This window comes from Mobula hypostoma, chromosome 27 (genome assembly GCF_963921235.1).
Source record: "Mobula hypostoma chromosome 27, sMobHyp1.1, whole genome shotgun sequence".
Lineage (NCBI taxonomy): Eukaryota > Metazoa > Chordata > Chondrichthyes > Myliobatiformes > Myliobatidae > Mobula > Mobula hypostoma.
In genome coordinates, this window is record NC_086123.1 from 3,597,892 (window position 1) to 3,617,663 (window position 19,772).

Here is a 19,772-nt window from a genome sequence, read left to right on the forward strand (position 1 = left end):
ACACCACACACAACCTCTCCTGGTCCAAGAACACATCCTACACAGTCAGGAAAATCTATCACCGCCTCTAATTTCTGAGAATGCTGAAGAGAGCTGGACTTTACATACCATTCTACAGATGTGTAGTATAGAGCATCCTAACAAGTTGCATTATTGCATGGTATGGAAGCTGCACTGTGGCAGACAGGAAAACTCTACCACAGATAGTCAAAACTGCCCAATGCTTTACTGATACCACCTTTCCTGTTATCAAGGACACATTAGATTAGATTATGAGGACACTCAGTCCTCATTTATTGTCATTTAGAAATGCATGCATTAAAAAATGATACAATGTTCCTCCAGAAAGATATCACAGAAACACAGGACAAACCAAGACTAAAACTGACAAAACCACATAATTATAACATATAGTTACAACAGTGCAAAGCAATACCGTAATTTGATAAAGAGCAGACCATGGGCATAGTAAAAAAAAGTCTCAAGTCCCGAAAGTCCCATCATCTCACGCAGATGGTGAAAGGAAGAAAAACTCTCCCTGCCATGAACCTCCAAGCATCACAAACTTGCCGATGCAGCACCCTGGAAGCACCCGACCACAGTCCGACTCTGAGTCTGTCCGAAAACTTCGAGCCTCCGACCATCCCTCCGACACCGAGCACCGAGCACCATCTCTGCCGAGCACTTCGACCCCGCCCCGGCCGCCGAGCAACAAGCAAAGCCGAGGACTTGGGGCCTTCCCCTCCGGAGATTCTGGATCACACAGTAGCAGCAGCAGCGAAGCAGGTATTTCAGAAATTTCAGCAGATGTTCCTCTGTGCTCTCGCATCTGTCTCCATCAAATCAGGATTGTGTACGGCACCCTACTTGACAGATAACGGATATCTCCTCCACAGCGGCCGCAGCGAGCTGCATCACGCTGCCATCTTCTCCTCCCTCCAGAGTACAATATGTATTCTGTATATACATATACAGAAAGGTGCTGGAAACAGGCCAGTAACATCGTGAAGGATCCTGCTCATGGACTGTTTGTTGTACTCCGTTAGGGAAGAGGTGACATAGCATCCACACCAGGACCATCCGACTCAGAAACATTTTACTTTCCCCAAGCAGTAAGGCTGATCAACACGTCCACCTACTAACTCACCCCTCCACACCCCCAACCATCACTACTTTATCATTTCCTGTCAGTCACCTGAGACACTCCTGTGCCTGGTGTCTCTTTATGGACATACAATCCATTTATGTACAGTATATAAGCTATCGTATGTTTATAGTTACACCCTATCCTCGTTATATGCGTCTTCAGACAATGATTTGTAATGAATATCAAAGCAAGATGAGGGAAGGCTCGAAGTTTGAGAAATGTGGTTTTTGAGAAGAATGATGAAAATATCATGCAAGGACAGGGTAACAAATGAGGAAGTGTTGCAAAAAGCTGGAATAAGAAGAGAGGTGATATCATCGATCAGGAAATGGCGCTGGAATTTCAGGGACTTGTACTGAGGAAAGAGAAGTTCCATCATCTTGCAGTGATGGTAAAAGATGATGGAAGAAGAAGTTGCAATTAACAGAACATGGCAATCATGAGTTACATCAAGGGATGGACAGACAAAAGTTTATTAGAAACTCCCGGATTAAAGACAGACAGAAGACCATGATCGCCCATGACATGCGACATGGGACATAATGATATATTGCGTGAATAAGATCCTATAAAATGTTATATTAACTGATGTAATTCATCAATGAAACTCCAATCTGTTTACAGATGGTTGACAAATGATCACATTTTGCACTAAAACTCTGACAGACACTGCATGAACGTATGTTCTATCCAGAACATCCTCTGGGGAAAATGAACATTTGTTTTCAATTAATTACTTATGATTTGTAATGAATATTGAAATCTAGTTCAAAGTCTGACTTTGGGGAAGCTTCTTTCTTGACCATTGAACTTACATCAAGTGTTGGATAGATGTGATCAAAAATAAACCAGTAAATGAATCGATGTAACAGTCACACAACATGGCCACAGTCACTGCATTCTCTATCTTCAGTGTTAAGAATCAAACCATCCCATGACCCACAGACATCAACAATTCAAAGATGGTGATCTCTAATATGGATTGAGGTCCTCGACCCGAATGAGTGTGAGGTCATGAATTGTCTCCACTGTTTTGTTCTGTAACTTTGTCCTTTGACTTTTGTGTTTGCAGGCTTCTTATTTCTGGGTGCCCTACATGACCATAATCTTTTTGTTTGCGTTTATTCTGAGCTTTGGCCTGGGACCAGGTGGGTATACTTGTATTTACCCTTAAATTAAAAAGTGATGTAACAGGTAGCTGCTTTCCTTCTGATACCTTGGGGTCAGCAAGTTTTTATTTTCTGTCAGTATACTCACTTTATCTGGTGCTGTATTGCTTTCCACAGGACATTCTGCAATCTATTTGATGTTTTTACCCATTGTAAAAATGTCCTTGTATCTCTGAATGCAGTTTTAAAACCTGTCATGTTATAAAACCAATATGGTACTTCAATGATTTGCATTGTATTATCAGACCAGCTATGACAAGAATGTTGGGGTCTATCAGTCCACAGTCAGGCTTGCCACTAATTTTCTAATCCCATTGGAACTGACATTTCAAATTTAGAAACAACATGTTGCGCAGGATTTGGTTTCCAAATACATGATGGATTCTGGAATTGAATGTAATCTGGTCCATCCCTGGATTCCTCTTGGTTCTTGTTGGCTGTCCCCGGCACATAATTGGGTGTGTTGGTTGTTAACACAGGTGACACATTACACTAAATTTTTCGATTGGCAATTGATAAATAAAGCTGAATCTGAATCAGAAAGAAGTGCGAGGACTGAGCAGGAAATCTACCCAAAGAATCACTCCAAGCATCGCTCTCTCCAAACATTGTCCTTGTTCCAGGAGAGAATGGAGTTCTATAAACAGATTCCAACCCCAATAAGCATGTAGCCAAGTCATTATTAACTGCTTTCTTGGCCGTTCCAAAGCAGATTATGAACTAGTGATTTGTTCCATGTGAGGGATAATTGTCCACTACATTTCCAGTACTGCATTTGGAGTGCAGAAATTGAATTAATTGAATATTTCATTTAACTACTGATTAAAATGAGAATATCCCAGTTGCTTCAATGGCAGATAAAACTGTGGGAGAGGAAGATAAAGTAACAGGATGATACAGAACAAATTCAAGAATTTCTTGGTTGACATATTGGTTGCAGAAGTTTAGCAATCACAAAATCTAGCTGGGGAGAGATATGGAAAAGTGTAGAATGAGCTCAGCGATAATGCGGCAGGAGATGTGTTAGGTGGAAATGTTTAGCAAACAACAAGTCCAGTACGCATCCACAACCACAATAGTGGAATGTGTTGGAGGAGACCACGCTGAGTATTTGTAGTGCTGTGTCACTGCTGGATGTAGATTCTAGCCCAGTTGCCTGCCAAGCGTTCCAGGGTTTGTGTCAAGCAGAGGCAAGTGTTGAGACTTGGAGCAGATTAGCAGGGATCAGTGGAAGTCTAAGGTTGTTTGAGCTACATAGTTCAAAACAAAAATGAGGCAGCCTACAGGGAAGAAATCATCTCTCTGACACAGTGGTGTGAAGAAAACAACCTCTCTCTCAATGTCACCAAGACAAAGGGGCTGGTTGTGGACTACAGGAGGAATGGAGAAGGGCTAACCCCTATTGACATCAATGGATCTGGGGTTGAGAGCGTAAACAGCTTTAAGTTCCTCGGCATCCACATCACTGAGGACCTCACGTGGTCTGTACACACCAGCTGTGTGGTGAAAAAGGCACAACAGTGCCTCTTTCACCTCAGACGGTTGAGGAAGTTTGGTATGGGCCCCCAAATCCTAAGAACTTTCCACAGGGGCACAATTGAGAGCATCGTGACTGGCTGCATCACTGCCTGCTACGGGAACTGTTCCTTCTTTAATCACAGGATTCTGCAGAGAGTGGTGCGGACAGCCCAGCGCATCTGTAGTTGTGAACTTCCCATGATTCAGGACATTTACAAAGACAGATGTGTAAAAAGGGCCTGAAGGATTATTGGGGACCCAAGTCACCTCAACCACAAACTGTTCCAGCTGCTACCATCCGGGAAACAGTACCGCAGCATAAAAGCCAGGACCAACAGGCTCCGGGACAGATTCTTCCACCAGGCCATCAAACTGATTAACTCATGCTGATCAGCTGTGTATTTCTATGTTACATTGACTGGTCTATTTATTATAAATAATCAATAAATGAATAATCAATTCAAGTTCAAAGTAAAGTTCAAAATAAATTTATTATCAAAGAACATATGTGTCACCATATACAGCCCTGGGATTCATTTTCTTGTGGGCATTCATAGTAAATAGAAAGAAATAACAAAAAAGCAAGCAAAATAATAACAATAATAAATAAGTAAATAAATAAACAGAGAACAACAGGAATTCTGCAGATGCTGGAAATTCAAGCAACACACATAAAAGTTGCTGGTGAACGCAGCAGGCCAGGCAGCATCTGTAGGAAGAGGTGCAGTCGACGTTTCAGGCCGAGACCCTTCGTCAGGACTAACTGAAGGAAGAGTGAGTAAGGGATTTGAAAGTTGGAGGGGGAGGGGGAGATCCAAAATGATAGGAGAAGACAGGAGGGGGAGGGATGGAGCCAAGAGCTAGACAGGTGATTGGCAAAAGGGATACGAGAGGATCATGGGACAGGAGGTCCAGGAAGAAAGACAAGGGGGGGGGACCCAGAGGATGGGCAAGGGGTATATTCAGAGGGACAGAGGGAGAAAAAGGAGAGTGAGAGAAAGAATGTGTGTATAAAAATAAGTAACAGATGGGGTACGAGGGGGAGGTGGGGCATTAGCGGAAGTTAGAGAAGTCGATGTTCATGCCATCAGGTTGGAGGCTACCCAGACGGAATATAAGGTGTTGTTCCTCCAACCTGAGTGTGGCTTCATCTTTACGGTAGAGGAGGCCGTGGATAGACATGTCAGAATGGGAATGGGATGTGGAATTAAAATGTGTGGCCACTGGGAGATCCTGCTTTCTCTGGTGGACAGAGCGTAGGTGTTCAGTAAAGCGGTCTCCCAGTCTGCGTTGGGTCTCGCCAATATATAAAAGGCCACATCGGGAGCACATGAGCTGAAGAGTTCTTGAAAGTGAGTCTGTAGATTGTATAAACAATTCAGTGATGGGACGAGTGAAGTTGAGTGAAGTTATTCCCTGAACCTGGGAGTGAGGCTGCTGTACCTTCTTCCCGATGGAGGCAGTGAGAAGACAGTGTTGCCTGCGTGGTGGAGATCTATGATGAAGGATGTTGTTCTCCTGTGACGATCTCCACGTAGTTGTGCTCAATGGGGAGGGTGAATGATGGAATTCTGAAATAATTCACCAAGTCTGTGGGAGTGAATCGGGATGGGAGAGAGTAATAGAGTCAGTAAGAATGTGGTTGGAGGGATTGCAGTAGAGGGATCAGGATACAGTGGAGTGAATACTACCCCCCTACACTGAATTACCCTCGGTTAACAATTCAACTGTATGAACAGTTGCAAATCCAGCTTTTATACGTCAACTTGTGCCGGAGCCCTCAAGAAAAAATAGTTGTGCACAAATTTAATTTGAAATATTAATGAGATTTCATTAATCTTCTATTTTAGATTAGTGGGGATAAACCATACTCGCAGTTAATTACGTAACAAACTGAAATTGGATGCAGTTATTATCAGCTGCCTCAGCTTGTGATGTCCATGAAAATAAACCTCTGGACCCTGCTCAGGCACTGTGGTATACAGTGCCTACTGAGGCCAGTGTCTGTGGAGGGTGAGCATTAGTCAGCTGTGTCCTAGTTTCTCACCATTTGTAAGTCCTGGGTCGAAACAGAAAATCGAAGCCCGAAGATCGATCAGAAGCCCAGAAGTTGAGGCCTGACAGCCAGTGTCCCAAGTGAATTCACTGGGGAAGTTGGGATCCAGAGTCGGCCTCAAATTGCCCAGTGAAAGGAAGAGTCCACTGGAGGCTGGAAGCCAAAGACTGGGGTTAGACAACTGTGTTTGCGGATGGGTGGGGAGGTGTGGGGTGACGAGGAGGTGAGAGGGAGGGAGGAATGGGGCTTGCTTTGTTGCTTGGTATGCATGTTGCGTTTTGTTCTGCCGAGTATTGTGGACGGGTATATATTTTGGCGCGGAATGAGTGGCGACATTTGCAGGCTGCCCCCAGCACATCCTTGGGCGTGTTGCTTGTTAACGCAAACGACACATTTCGCAGTATGTTTCAATGTTCAGTTTGGATACTGCAACCCTTTTCATGGGTCGTAGGGGTGCTTTCGCGTGTCCTGGGCTAGCAAGGCCTTGTGACACTCATCCCTCTCCAGGCCAGACCACAGCCGACGTCCTCCAACTCAGTGGCTCACCCTGGTCTCCAACACGTGGCCGTTGTATATCTTCTTCGGGGAACTCATTCACCACGGCTGGTGACTTCGTCAACAAGGTCCTTCACCCAGAGGTGCCGAGTTACTTCCACCCCCTCACGCCGTTTAGCCCGCCAGCTGAAGCGGTGTACCGGGGTGTGCCACTTGGAGGCAGGCGTGAGAGATTTAGGAGATGGATGAGGACCAGCGATGGCCGTCCACCCTACGAGATAGAGTGCAGCTGCCAGACATAAAACTACATCCTCTATCCAGAGCCCCTGTTACAATGTACACGTGATAAATAAATCTCAGTCTGACTCTGGATCATTATGGAGTAACGGATTTCAGTGAAAGAAGAGCAAATGCATATTTTAAAAAACCATTATTTCAGTTAAGACAGCTCATGTAGTACAAGGGATATGTGGCAACCACCCTACATGGGAGTTAATAGACAGTAATGTGATCCATGGCAATCACCCCTGAAGAAGTTTGGATCAGTTTTGACGATTTGGAGATTTAGCTACTGTAATACATCAGGAAGGGGAACAGGTACCTTGACATGATGTCTAAGGGGCAGTTAGATGCAGTACTGCAGAGCTGGTCAGTCTCCCTTTCCTATTATTTGTTCTCTCATGATTCCTATCACAGTCTTGGTCCCGAACACACGCTCTTGTTTCCACTATTTTTTCTTTCTCCCATTCCTTCTCTCATTCACACCTTCCTTTTTCTTCTTCTCGTTTGTGCATTTTGATCTTGGGAAGATCCATTTAGTTCACTGGAGTATTCTCTTATTAACCCTTTCCTTGCTCCCTTTAGAAACTGATCTCGCCTCTTGGTTTCCTCATCCACAACATCATCAGACCAACCCTTTGTTTTCATGCCTCCATCGATTTCTTTCTTTATAGCCTTTCATTCATCCAGCTGGGCTTTGGTCTTTGCATCTACTTTTACAAACAACGTTTTGTATCCCTCTTGAAGTTCATGCAATAACCTTAATGCACGCAGAGTAGATTTTGGTTCTTTATACCCACAAAAGCTGAATGTTTGCAACTTTCCTGAAGCTCCTTGAACTCTCTTGCAGTTTAAAACCAAGCCACATTTTGCAAGAAACTGCCTGATTAACATATCAGAAGTTTTCTTAGACACGTTGCCTACAAAAACTGTTGTAGTCAAGACCACTGCTTTCACCACTTTCACAATTCCTCTGAGCAGCATGGTTTTTCTTGGTCCAATGTGCTTTCCAATCAGAGGGACAGAGGTTGGCACCAACACCTGTTTGTCCTCTGTTGAGTATTGGTTCATGGTGTACAGCATGGAGACAGTTGTGGTATCATCCAGTACCTTTCTTAATTCACTTGCAGTTGATTCTATTGCATACAAGTGGTGGATCGATCAAGCACCATTCAAGCTACAGCTGCCTCAGCCAATCACACCCTCACAATGCTCGCCCTCTTGTCCCCATCACATACAAGCCAATGTGGCTTGTTATTTGTTGTACCTCACTGTTACAAATGTCATTCCCACAGGAATTATCCTTTCTCCAGTATCAGTTTTTAGTCGAATATCTGAGCTTTCAGTTCGGCATCTTTGAGATGTCACTCAAACTCATTTTGTGGAATGACTGAAACAGACTAGCAAGCGTCCATTCTATTTTAATTAATTTGCTGTTCACCTGGTATAATCCATATTGCTTTTCTATTGTTAGTTTTCACACTGGAAATCTAAAGGCTACACAGTCCAGAGTCACCCTCATGCAGATTAGTGCTCATTTTGAAACTGCAACTTGACTTTTTATCTTTTTCTCTTCCCTGTGCAGTCCATTTATTGTTGTCTGCCCGACATGCTACTTTGTTGCATCTTCTGCAAATTTCACCTTTAAATCGGCGTTGGTCTTCTGTATGTGCATCCTGCCACAAAGCTAATAGAATTTGTTCAGCCAGGCTGGTTTCTGCTTGGACTTTGCAATTTTGTTTGCATTCACTTTCGTTCCTGACTGCAACTCAACTGTGTCTCTGTCTGCTGTTTCCATTGATACAGCTATTTCAACTGCTCTTTTAAATGTAAGTTGTGCTTCAGTTATGAGCCGTTTTTGAATGCTTTCTTGTAAGATTCCACAGACCAAACAATCCTCAGTGCATCATTGTCTAAACTGACAATGCTCAGACAATCTTGTCAATTCGGCCATGTACTGTATGCTGAAGTGGATTCCCCTTCCTTTTGATTCTGCATATGAAACCTAAAGCATTCTGCAGTCAGCAATGATTTTAGTTCTTAATGTTCCTGCATTACTTTCATGACATCAGCAACGCTTATTTCAGCTGGCTTCGTTGGAGCAATCTAACCTAACACACTCTTCCATCGAATGCACTCATGAAAACTAGCACTCACTTTTCATTGGTGATTTCATTTGCTTCAGAATACTGTTCAATTTGTTGTGCATATGTGACCGAGTTATCTCTTGTACAATCAAGTGCATCTATCAAATGTAGCCGGCCACTTCTGCTCTTTTATTTTATTGATAATTATTATCACCCAGAACTTACCTTTTATGAACACGTGAATTTGTCCATTTTCCTGCCTTTTTTAAAAAGTTGAATGATTCTGTCATTTCCCAAAGAAGCATGTTTTGTGCTACATACATCAAAGTTGCTGGTGAACGCAGCAGGCCAAGCAGCATCTATAGGAAGAGGCGCAGTCGACGTTTCAGGCCGAGACCCTTCGTCAGGACTAACTGAAGGAAGAGTGAGTAAGGGATTTGAAAGCTGTTAGTTTTTTACTTAACCATTTCTCACTGCATTTTTTTAAATCTCGAGTGACTCACTGCGTTTCATCAGGTAGGTAGGCATCTTGGATCTGTTCAGAACTTCCTCACTGTCACTGCTATGTCCTGCAACTGTAAAACATACAACTAATTGAAAGGAAAAACAGAGGAGTTGAAATGCGAATCCAACTTTGTTTTTACTTTAAGTGAGGCACACACATATGATGTGGCGCTGTACTGCATATGCCCTTTACGTACTTTTACAAGTAACTCACAATACACTATGTAAACAACAAAGAATGCTTAATTAAACAATACATTTTAAAAATATTACTGAAATATTAAATACACAACAATCAAAAAGGTGTTACAATTTGGCTAATTTCAATCTGGAAATATGCCTTGAGAAAAGGTTAATTAATGATGTGAGAGCTAAGGAATCTTTTGTGAATAGTGATCATAAAATCATTCAATTTTGGACTATGATTTAAAGAGATTTAGTTTAATTTGGAAACTACAAGCCTGAGGATTGGTAAGATTTGAGATCCATGAATTAAATGAAGTCAATAATGAAGAAAATGAAAGTAGAGCAAGACAGTAAACAGGCGAGAAATATTAGAATAGACTGTAAGCATCTATAGTTATTTAAAAAGGAAAAGATTTACAAAAGTTAATCTGGGTTCCTTGCAGACTGAGACAGGAAAATTTATAGGGGGAGTAAGGAAATGGCAAAAGAATTTAATATCAATGACACCAAAGATCCTTCTGCAAATTGTTAAGAAAAATAGGTCCAGAATGAATTGGTAGCTAAAAGAAATTAGCTTTCTGTCCCATTAATTACTCAAGACGATTATTTTACCTAATGCTCATTTAAAGATTGGTTGGAAAGTAGCAAGTGTACCCTCAGTGCTAAAAGGAGAGAGAGAGAAAAATTCCGGAACTGCAAACCAAATAGTTTGATGCCAAAAGTAGGGAAGTTGTTGGACTCGGTCATTAAGTATATAGTAACATGGCTTTAAAAAATTTTTAAAAAATCTTTGGACAGAGTCAGCATGGATCTATGGCAGAGAAATCATGTTTAACATTTCTTGGAGTGCACAAAAAAAACAGAATAGATAAAGGAAAACCAGTAGATGTGATATGGCCTATGATGAGATATTAAATAAATTAAACCACTTGTGATTGGAAATAACATACTGGTGAGAAAGAAGGATGGTTAATAGGCAGAAAGCAGTGAGCTGGAGTAAACAGGCCATTCCTGAGTTGAGAAGCAGTAGGTTGCCACAGAATTTGCTGCTAGGATCCCAGATACTCAGACAGTTTCAATGATTTAGATGGCAGGACTCAGTGCATTATATCCAAATATTATTATGATACTAAGCTGGGTGAAAAACATGAGGTACAAAAGTAGAACATCAGTGTATTTGTAATGATAAAAAGATTAAGAATTAATGTACAACAATTATGAAAGCAATGAAACTTTGTGCACATGAGTAAAGACTTCTTGCTACAGTTTTACAGGAGACCACACAGGAATACTGGAGCAAAAAAAAAGTCAGCCAGGGGACTCAGTGAAATGAGCAGCATCTACGAGGGAAAACAGAATTGTCAAAAGTTTGGGTTCATACCTCGTATCAAGACTGTTTCGTTTTCTACAGATTCCAGCATTTGCTGCATTTTGTCATGTTGAGTATCTCTCCGCTAAGTCTCACAAAACACAATACCAACACTGAATGGATCTTTATCAAGCACTTTCATTCTATATTACTTACAAGAGGAAAGTTCACCTCCACTCTAACCATGGATGGTAGGGGACTTCCAACACAGTATTTACATAGTGTTCTTTTTAAACATAAGAACGAGATGAGGTTACTATTTCCAGCAAGCCCAGTCCTTCTGATACATTTGTTGCAGCCTGCCATCTGCGGTTGACTCATCCCTGCTACTCCTTACTTTTGCACAATGTTCAGTGCATTTCATGTTTGCCGTCATGTATTCCTTTAATAAGCACATTTCTTGTAGTTTCTTCCTGTTACTTTAGCCACATACATATATTGCAACATGTTAACTTAGCACTCTGGGATTTATACAACTCCATTTTGTCACATCAAATGGTTACAAAAAATTCAAAGTCCAATACATATTTCCACAGTCTCCACACTGGAATACTGTGTCCAGGTCTAGTCTTCTTAACCAAGGAAGTTGGTTCCTTGTGCCAGAGAGAGTTTAACAAAGGTTCACTGGATTAACTATTGGGATTGGGAGATTGTCCGACAAAGGGAAAGTAAGCAGGCTGGGCCTGAGAAGAATGAGAGGTGATCTTATTTAAACATGTGGACGATAGATCCAGGAATGAAGTTTTCTGGGATGGGTGTCTCAGCGCAGAGGTAACTATCTTGAAGTAAGGGCTCAACCAATCAAAACCAAAAGAAGAAATTTCTTTACCCAGAGGGAAATGAGTCTTTGGGATTTTTTTAATGTAAGAAGTTTGTGGCGGCTCAGTTGCTGATTTTATTCAAGGTAGATATCAATAGGGTTTTGAGAGAATCCAGGGATTTGGGGCAAGTCATTGGAAGTGGTGTTTTCCCACCCTGATATTGCAAGATGGTGCAGCAGGGTAAAATGGGCAAATAGCCAAATCTCTTTTTTATTATGTTATTGCAGGGACTCTAACATACTTATCAATGTGTTGTGGATATACAGAGCTGGTCGCTGGCAAACTTTCTGTACATTTCCACCGTAAATGGAGGAGTGATAGATCTGAGATTTGAGATGGAATTGACTTTGTAAGCTCAATGCTAACCTAACAGGGTTCAGTGGAAGGATGTTATGCCATTGACTCAGTCTGGTTGCTCTTTGTGTTTTAATGAGTTCCTTGTCTTTCACCAGGGGGTATTACCAACACGGTGACAGGGGAGTTGTTCACACAGACAGCACGTCCAGCTGCCTACATGGCCAGTGGAGCCATGAACTGGCTCAGCTTCTTTCTCATCAGCATCACATTCCCATTTATTGTGGTAAGTACCAGTGTTTATCTCATGAGCTCGTGGTATCTCATGGCCCCTAGAAACCCATAGAGTTCAGCAAAATGAGACTTGGCCCGACTGTCCATTTCTCACCACAGAAGTTGCCTGACCCGATGAGTTCCTCCAGTGATGTGTTTATGTTGCACTCTACAGCCCCCGATCTCCACTCCACTCAACCCCACCCACTTGGTTCTCTCAGCTGTTCTCCCATCACACTTGCAACGTCCAGACAGAAGGTAAAAGGGAAAAGATGGAAAAATATTAATGTGGGGGTCCCGTACAGTGTGGGACACCACTGAGGTGGCATAGCAGTTAGTGCCACTATCAGACACACAAACGGTCCTTATGAAGGGTGCCAGTGCAAAACGTCGACTGTTCATTCGCCTCTACAGATGCTGCCTGACCTGCTGTGTTTTTGTGTGCGCTGCTCTGGATTTCCAGCATCTGCAGAATCTCTTGTGTTTATGCCAACTGTGAGATTGGTGTTCAATTCCTGCTGCTGTCCCTCAAGAGTGTGTAGGCCCTCCACTTGACCCTGGGTGCTCCAGTTTCCTGCCACATTCCGACAATCCATGGTTAGGGTTAGTGAGTAGTAGGCATGCTATAGTGGTGCTGGAGACATGCACACGTTGCTGGCCACCCAGCGCAGTCCCCACTGATAAAAAATTCCACACTTAGCTTCGATGTACATGTGACAAATAAAGCCAAACTTTCTTTTTTTAATCATTCCACCCTCTGATTATCCCAGTGCACCTCATCCTTCATTACCCCATCTCAACACGATCCTCACTGTGTTTTGAGGATAGGGATGCTTCTACCACATTTAACCTCAGCTTTCTCCTGTCTGTGTTTGGTGCCAGGAGAGCATGCAGCATTTTTGTTTCCTCGTCTTCCTCGTCGAGTGCCTGCTGATCACACTCTTCATCTACGTTGTCCTGCCGGAAACTAAAAACAAGTCCTTTGTGGAAATCGAGCAGGAATTTCGAACTCGGAATTTCAGGGGCGTGTTGTCAACCGTAACAGCAGATGGTACCCTCAGAGATATGCAGATGTCAAATTTCTGAAAACCTTGATGTGCAGGTGGCAATGTTTGCCTCAGTCCAGCTGTGGGGGTTAAAATGCCCTGGTATCACGCACAGTTAATGCCACTTTCTTCCAGCAAACACCTGGTGTCTGGTGTTGTGCAACTTGGAGTCTTACTGGATTTGCTTTGCTGATGATGGAATATTAAATTACAGGACGTTATGCTAAAGAATATAACTTAACTTGCTGAGTGTTTCCGGTACTTTCTGCTTTTATTTTATTCCAGCACCATTTAAACTTCTAGTCAAAATAAAACAGATAATAACCCTGGTAAAATAAAAAGCGTTTCTCATATCTCTAGCACAGAGTATTATTTTACACGCACCACTTTCTGAACTGATTCTAGTTGTTTATAACAAGCTAACTCTGAAATACTTGGTTTGAGCTAGTACCCAGGTACTGGGTGCTGAAGTACTTCCAAACTTAGCAGCATTTTGAAGCAAATGATGGAATCCTGCCCCTGTGGGATTTGCTCAGCATAATGAACACCAAATCCTTGTTAATGTACATAATTATACCGCAAAACTTTCCACCACTGTGTCTGCATTAGATTCTTCCAAATATATCTTGTAGCCTGGGGAAAAGCACACACTCAGGACAACAAATACTTTTTCGGGTTTTAATTCCTTTATCTGTTTTAGATGTTTAAGTGTCAGTAGAGGGTTGCAAAATAAAACGAACGAATTTACAACCAGTTCTTGCCATTACAATCTCAATTTAACTTTTGATTCACACCCTTGTGTAGCGGAAAATTGTGTATGCAGTATAAAAATACATAAAGCAAACCGCCCAAAACTAATACAGAGCTAATACGGTAGTGGCAATCCTGAAGAAACACAATACAAGCAACATTAGAATCCCACCCACCCTGCATCTTATACATAACAGCGAAAAATGTAAGCGAATACATCTCATCTAAAACGTACACACGCGCTGAACTTCCGAACAGAGACTAAACATTCACGTTACGCGGTTACATGCACAATCAGTCCTGATACAATAAAGTTAGAGAAAAGGTACACTTTGGTACAACTTTTACAAGGTATTGCCTGGTAGTTAAATTACAGGAAGACTGACCTATTTGGATGGTGAGGAACTTTGCACAAGCCACGCGATCCAGCGTCGATGCTTTCAATCGTGAAAATCTAAAGCATCCACATGTAAAACGTCAAATTACCGATATTCTCGATTCGCCAACAAGCATAAATGAATTCACATGGATATTATAAATTAATGCTCACCTTTCCTCACTATGCCCAATATCTCTGGGAGGAAGTCAATTCCACCGCCCCACCAGCTTCTTCAGCAGAAAACAAAATGGTCTCCTCACTATCCCGCGCTTGCGTAATGACATCACTGCCTCCCTTAAAGGCACAGACAACTATTCTGCATTACCCGGATGGATGCCTGAGTACACGTTTAATAATACTGAATAAGATTCGATGGTCACCCGGTTACATATGTTTTATATTTATCTACTTACAGGGTTGGGAGTCTGTGTAAATTCTGCATTTGTTGCCTATCTCTGATCACCTTGAGAAGCTGGTGCGAAGCCTCTACACTGCTGCTGATGGTGCTCCTGCAATGCTGTTAAGGAGTGTTACAAGGATTACCCCTCGGTAATAATGATCAGTTAGGCACAGAGAGAATCCTGTATCTGCTGACAAGTATCTTCATTGTCTCAACAACATAGTATGTGAATCGACAAACTAACAGTGTGCACAGCTTCCATGACCCTCCATGAATAGTCAAAGAATAGAAAAGCTAATACCTGGGAAAAAGAGTCAACGCCGGCCAGCCACTCCTCATGGTCCTGATCTAATCTTCACATGTCTAACTTGGGTCATCTGTATATGCCATACTCAGTCTCGGGAGTTGTCACTGATTTGCATTCGAAGACTTTCCCTTTTATACACTCATCAGCTCAAATGCTGTGTTTCAATCTTACTGGCTCTGGCCCATCTTGCTCCTGTGTGTCAGCTCCCAATTGGCTCTGGCCTATCTTGCCCTCGTGTGTCAGCTCCCCACTGGCTCTGGCCTATCTTGCTCACATGTGTCAGCTCCCCATTGGCTCTGGTCTATCTTGCTCATGTGCGTCAGCTCCCCATTGGCTCTGGTCTATCTTGCTCGCAATGTGTCAGCCCCCCATTGGCTCTGGTCTATCTTGCTTGCATGTATCAGCTCCCTATTGGCTCTGGCCTATCTTGCTCGCGTGCGTCAGCTCTGCTCCAGCCACCATCAATCTATTGCACTCCTTGCAAGTGACAACTTCTAATTAATCTCTTTTTGTTCTGAATCGGAGCAAACCCGCTAGTGACTAGGTTTGAGCTATTCAGGTCAGACACAGGCTCCCCTGTTCATAAACATGCATCTTCTACATTACCAAAGAACACCTCACAAATAACGTTTTACTCGGAAATGACCTTTAATTCAGCAGAATATAAGCAGCACTTTGATACAGCTATTCCTGAGCAAAACCAGTTCATGAGACTGCTCACAAGATGGAGGCTACAGGGCAGCTTCACAAAATTGCAACCGCCTCCCATTCCTTCAATCACGTGGCAAGAACAAAGACAATTGTTTTGTCTATTTCCACTGTCCTTGAGTCATTTGAGTTTAATGATTTGCATATTGTTGTTCTTTCTGGCCAACGAGAGAGAGATCTAAAAAGGGAAACTAGCAATATATCTCTATATCAGTCCTGATGAAGGGTCTCAGCCGGAAATGTTGACTCTTTGCTCCTCTCCATAGACACTGCCTGACATGCTGTATTCCTGCAGCATTTTGTGTGTGGTACTCTGGATTTCATCTGCAGAATCTCTTGTGTTTATGTATTTTTGAGAATAGAAATATGTGATTTGGAGAGGCCCTGTGGCCAGTTTGTGTTCCCAAGCATCTGCAACCCTTAGTCCTCCTTACCGCTGAGTAGGATTTTTGGAAGTGCTGCTCAAACAACATTGGTGAGTATCTGCAGTGTAATTTGTAGTCCTGGGTGGCAGGGTGGAAATACGTCTCTCCCAAAGGAGCTAAGGCGCTCCCGCCCTCCGCTGACTGCAGGTCACCCTCAGGCGAGGTATAGCCTCCCCCCCCACCCAAACAAAACGCTGGGTTACGTGAAGCCATGGGAGCGGTTGGTGGATGGTTGTACGAGCAGCCGGTGCACATCACAAACCCTGATTATATGACCACTGATACCAGGCAGACAATCTCTGAAGAGTATTGATAAAGACACTGCCCAGAAGAAGGCAATGGCGAACCACTTCTGTAGGAAAGATTTGCCAAGAACAATCATGGTCATGAGACCATGATTGCCCACTTCATGTGACACAGCTCACGATGATGATGCTGGTAATGTTGTAGTCACTGGATGCTAATTTTGGTGAGTACAACTACTTAGGGTGGTGAAAGAGGTGTGATAAAGCAGACTGCTTTGTCCTGGATTGTTTCAATTACAGTGGTTGGAACTGAACTTATCTAAGCTAGCGGCGAGAACTCCATTGTGCTCTTGCACTGTGTGGGGCTGCAGCAGGATACTCGACCTCTGACCTGTTCCTGTAGCCACTGTACATAAAGAACTGGCCCAGTTGACTTCCTGGTCCATGGTGCCCCTCTCCCCAGAAGGTCGACTGTTGGATGACTTGTTGATGCTAAGTTCAGTACAAATAAATGCAAGGTATGAAAATTTGGCAAGAAGGAGTATGGAGGTCAGATGGAAGAAGCAAGTCCAGATAGGTATAAGGTGAGTTTAGAACACAGCATTCACTAAATGTGATGCCACAGGTTGCGAGGACATAAATAAAAGCAAAGCGAGCACCAGTCCCAGAAGGTCAGTTAGAGAGGGACTGATCTGGCGAATGGGGAAGCTATGCTAAATCTGTATCAAGGGACTGCAGATGCTGGAATCCAGAGCAACTTACAAAAAACTAGACTAACTCAGAAGGTCAGTCAACTTCTGTGAAGGGAAATAGACAAGTAGTCCAGATGATGGGTCTTAACCCAAAATATCGACTGTTCATTTCCATCCGTAGAATGTTATCTGACCTCTGAGTTCCTCTGGTACTTTGTGTGTTGTTCCAAATCGGTACCAACCCTTTATTAGATTACACTCGACTCCTCTAGTCACTATTCAATGGAAAGGATAGAAAGGCACAGATGGGTCCAACTACAACAAAACCCAAGAAGCACTAGACCATGTAGGACGAAGTAGTTTTCCTGATTGTCACTTCATTAACCAAACATCGACTGTATTCACTACCAACTAGTTGCCAAGTTCTTCTTTGGCATCACCACATCCATGTTTCATTCCAACTCGTATCCAAGCCTGGTTTGGAAACATAGAAACATAGAAAATAGGTGCAGGAGTAGGCCATTCGGCCCTTTGAGCCTGCACCACCATTCAGTATGATCATGGCTGATCATCCGACTCAGAACCCTGTACCTGCCTTCTCTCCATACCCCCTGATCTCTTTAGCCACAAGGGCCATATCTAACTCCTTTTTAAATATAGCCAATGTTGGCCTCAACTGTTTCCTGTGGCAGAGAATGCCACAGATTCACCACTCTGTGTGTGAAGAAGTTTTTCCTCATCTCGGTCCTAAAAGGCTTCCCCTTTATCCTCAAACTGTGACCCCTCGTTCTGGACTTCCCCAACATCGGGAACAATCTTCCTGCATCTAGCCTGTCCAATCCCTTTAGGATTTTATACGTTTCAATAAGATCCCCCCTCAATCTTATAAATTCCAGAGAGTATAAGCCTAGTTTATCCAGTCTTTCATCATATGAAAGTCCTGCCATCCCAGGAATCAATCTGGTGAACCTTCTTTGTACTCCCTCTATGGCAAGAATGTCTTTCCTCAGATCAGGGGACCAAAACTGCACACAATACTCCAGGTGTGGTCTCACTAAGGCCTTGTACAACTGCAGTAGAACCTCCCTGCTCTTGTACTCGAATCCTCTTGCTATGAATGCCAGCATACCATTCGCTTTTTTCACCGCCTGCTGTACCTGCATGCCCACTTTCAATGACTGGTGTATAATGACACCCAGGTCTCGTTGCACGTCCCCTTTTCCTAATCGGCCACCATTCAGATAATAATCTGTTTTCCTGTTCTTGCCAACAAAGTGGATAACCTCATATTTATCCACATTAAATTGCATCTGCCATGAATTTGCCCACTCACCTAACCTATCCAAGTCACCGTGCATCCTCTTAGCATCCTCCTCACAGCTAACACTGCCACCCAGCTTCGTGTCATCCGCAAACTTGGAGATGCTGCATTTAATTCCCTTGTCTAAGTCATTGATATATATTGTAAACAACTGGGGTCCCAGCACTGAGTCTTGCGGTACCCCACTAGTCACTGCCTGCCATTCTGAAAAGGTCCCGTTTATTCCCACTCTTTGCTTCCTGTCTGCCAACCAATTCTCTATCCACATCAATACCTTACCCCCAATACCGTGTGCTTTAAGTTTGCACACTAATCTCCTGTGTAGGACCTTTTGAAAATCCAAATATACCACATCCACTGGTTCTCCCCTATCCACTCGACTAGTTACATCCTCAAAAAATTCTATGAGATTCGTCACACATGATTTTCCTTTCACAAATCCATGCTGACTTTGTCCGATGACTTCACCGCTTTCCAAATGTGCTGTTATCACATCTTTGATAACTGACTCTAGCATTTTCCCCACCACCGACGTTAGGCTAACCGGTCTATAATTCCCCAATTTCTCTCTCCCTCCTTTTTTAAAAAGCAGGGTTACATTAGCCACCCTCCAATCCTGGAAATATTACACCATTATGTACTGCTGGGTCAAAGCTTTGGAGTTGTCCATTCAACAGGATTGTGGGAGCATCTTTATCATAGGTTACAGTGACGTGAAAAGGCAGAAAGCCACTTCCTCTTCAAACATCTCAGCCTTGTTAGCAATGCTGCTGTCTCAATAGTAAATATTATGAGTGTCCTGTAGAACACTACAGAATTCTCATATAGAACATAAAAATTATAAAATAATATGAGAATAATAAATATATTTGATGAGAAAATGGAAATTAATTCAAAGTTCTCAAATGCCCCCTGTTGTAATCGAATACCTGGAAAATGTTTGTCATTTATTACTTTAGAATATAACTTTGGATGTCCAGACAGGGAAACGATCTCTATTGCTTACACCGCACCAATATCTTCAGAGGGCTGATGTAGCTTTGGTTGGACAAGACCATATGTAGCAAGCTCTGCTTGTTGCCATTTCTCAATGACAAGGAGATTTAGTGGAGTTTCTGCCTCACAGCCTCAGTGATCTGTGCTCGATCTGAAGCTGCGGTGCTATCTTTGTGGAGTTGACACTTTCTCCCTATGACCATGGGAGTTTCCTTTGGGTGTTCTGGCTTCCTCCCACATCCCAAAGACATGCAGGTCCAAACGTAAATGGCTACTATAAATTGTTCCTTGTGTCGGTGAGTAAT

General features: G+C 42.8%; 1 protein-coding gene across 1 annotated transcript in view; it reads left to right on the forward strand.

The window, feature by feature from the left end:
* slc2a11b (solute carrier family 2 member 11b) overlaps positions 1-13,717 on the forward strand; it is a 77,749-nt gene extending 64,032 nt beyond the window's left edge. The window contains exons 10-12 of the mRNA XM_063034152.1: positions 2,220-2,295; positions 12,084-12,211; positions 13,081-13,717. Of these exons, the coding sequence (XP_062890222.1) occupies positions 2,220-2,295; positions 12,084-12,211; positions 13,081-13,284 (408 nt within the window). The 3' untranslated portion in view covers positions 13,285-13,717. The remainder of the gene's footprint in view (positions 1-2,219; positions 2,296-12,083; positions 12,212-13,080) is intronic.
* Positions 13,718-19,772: the final 6,055 nt, after the last annotated feature.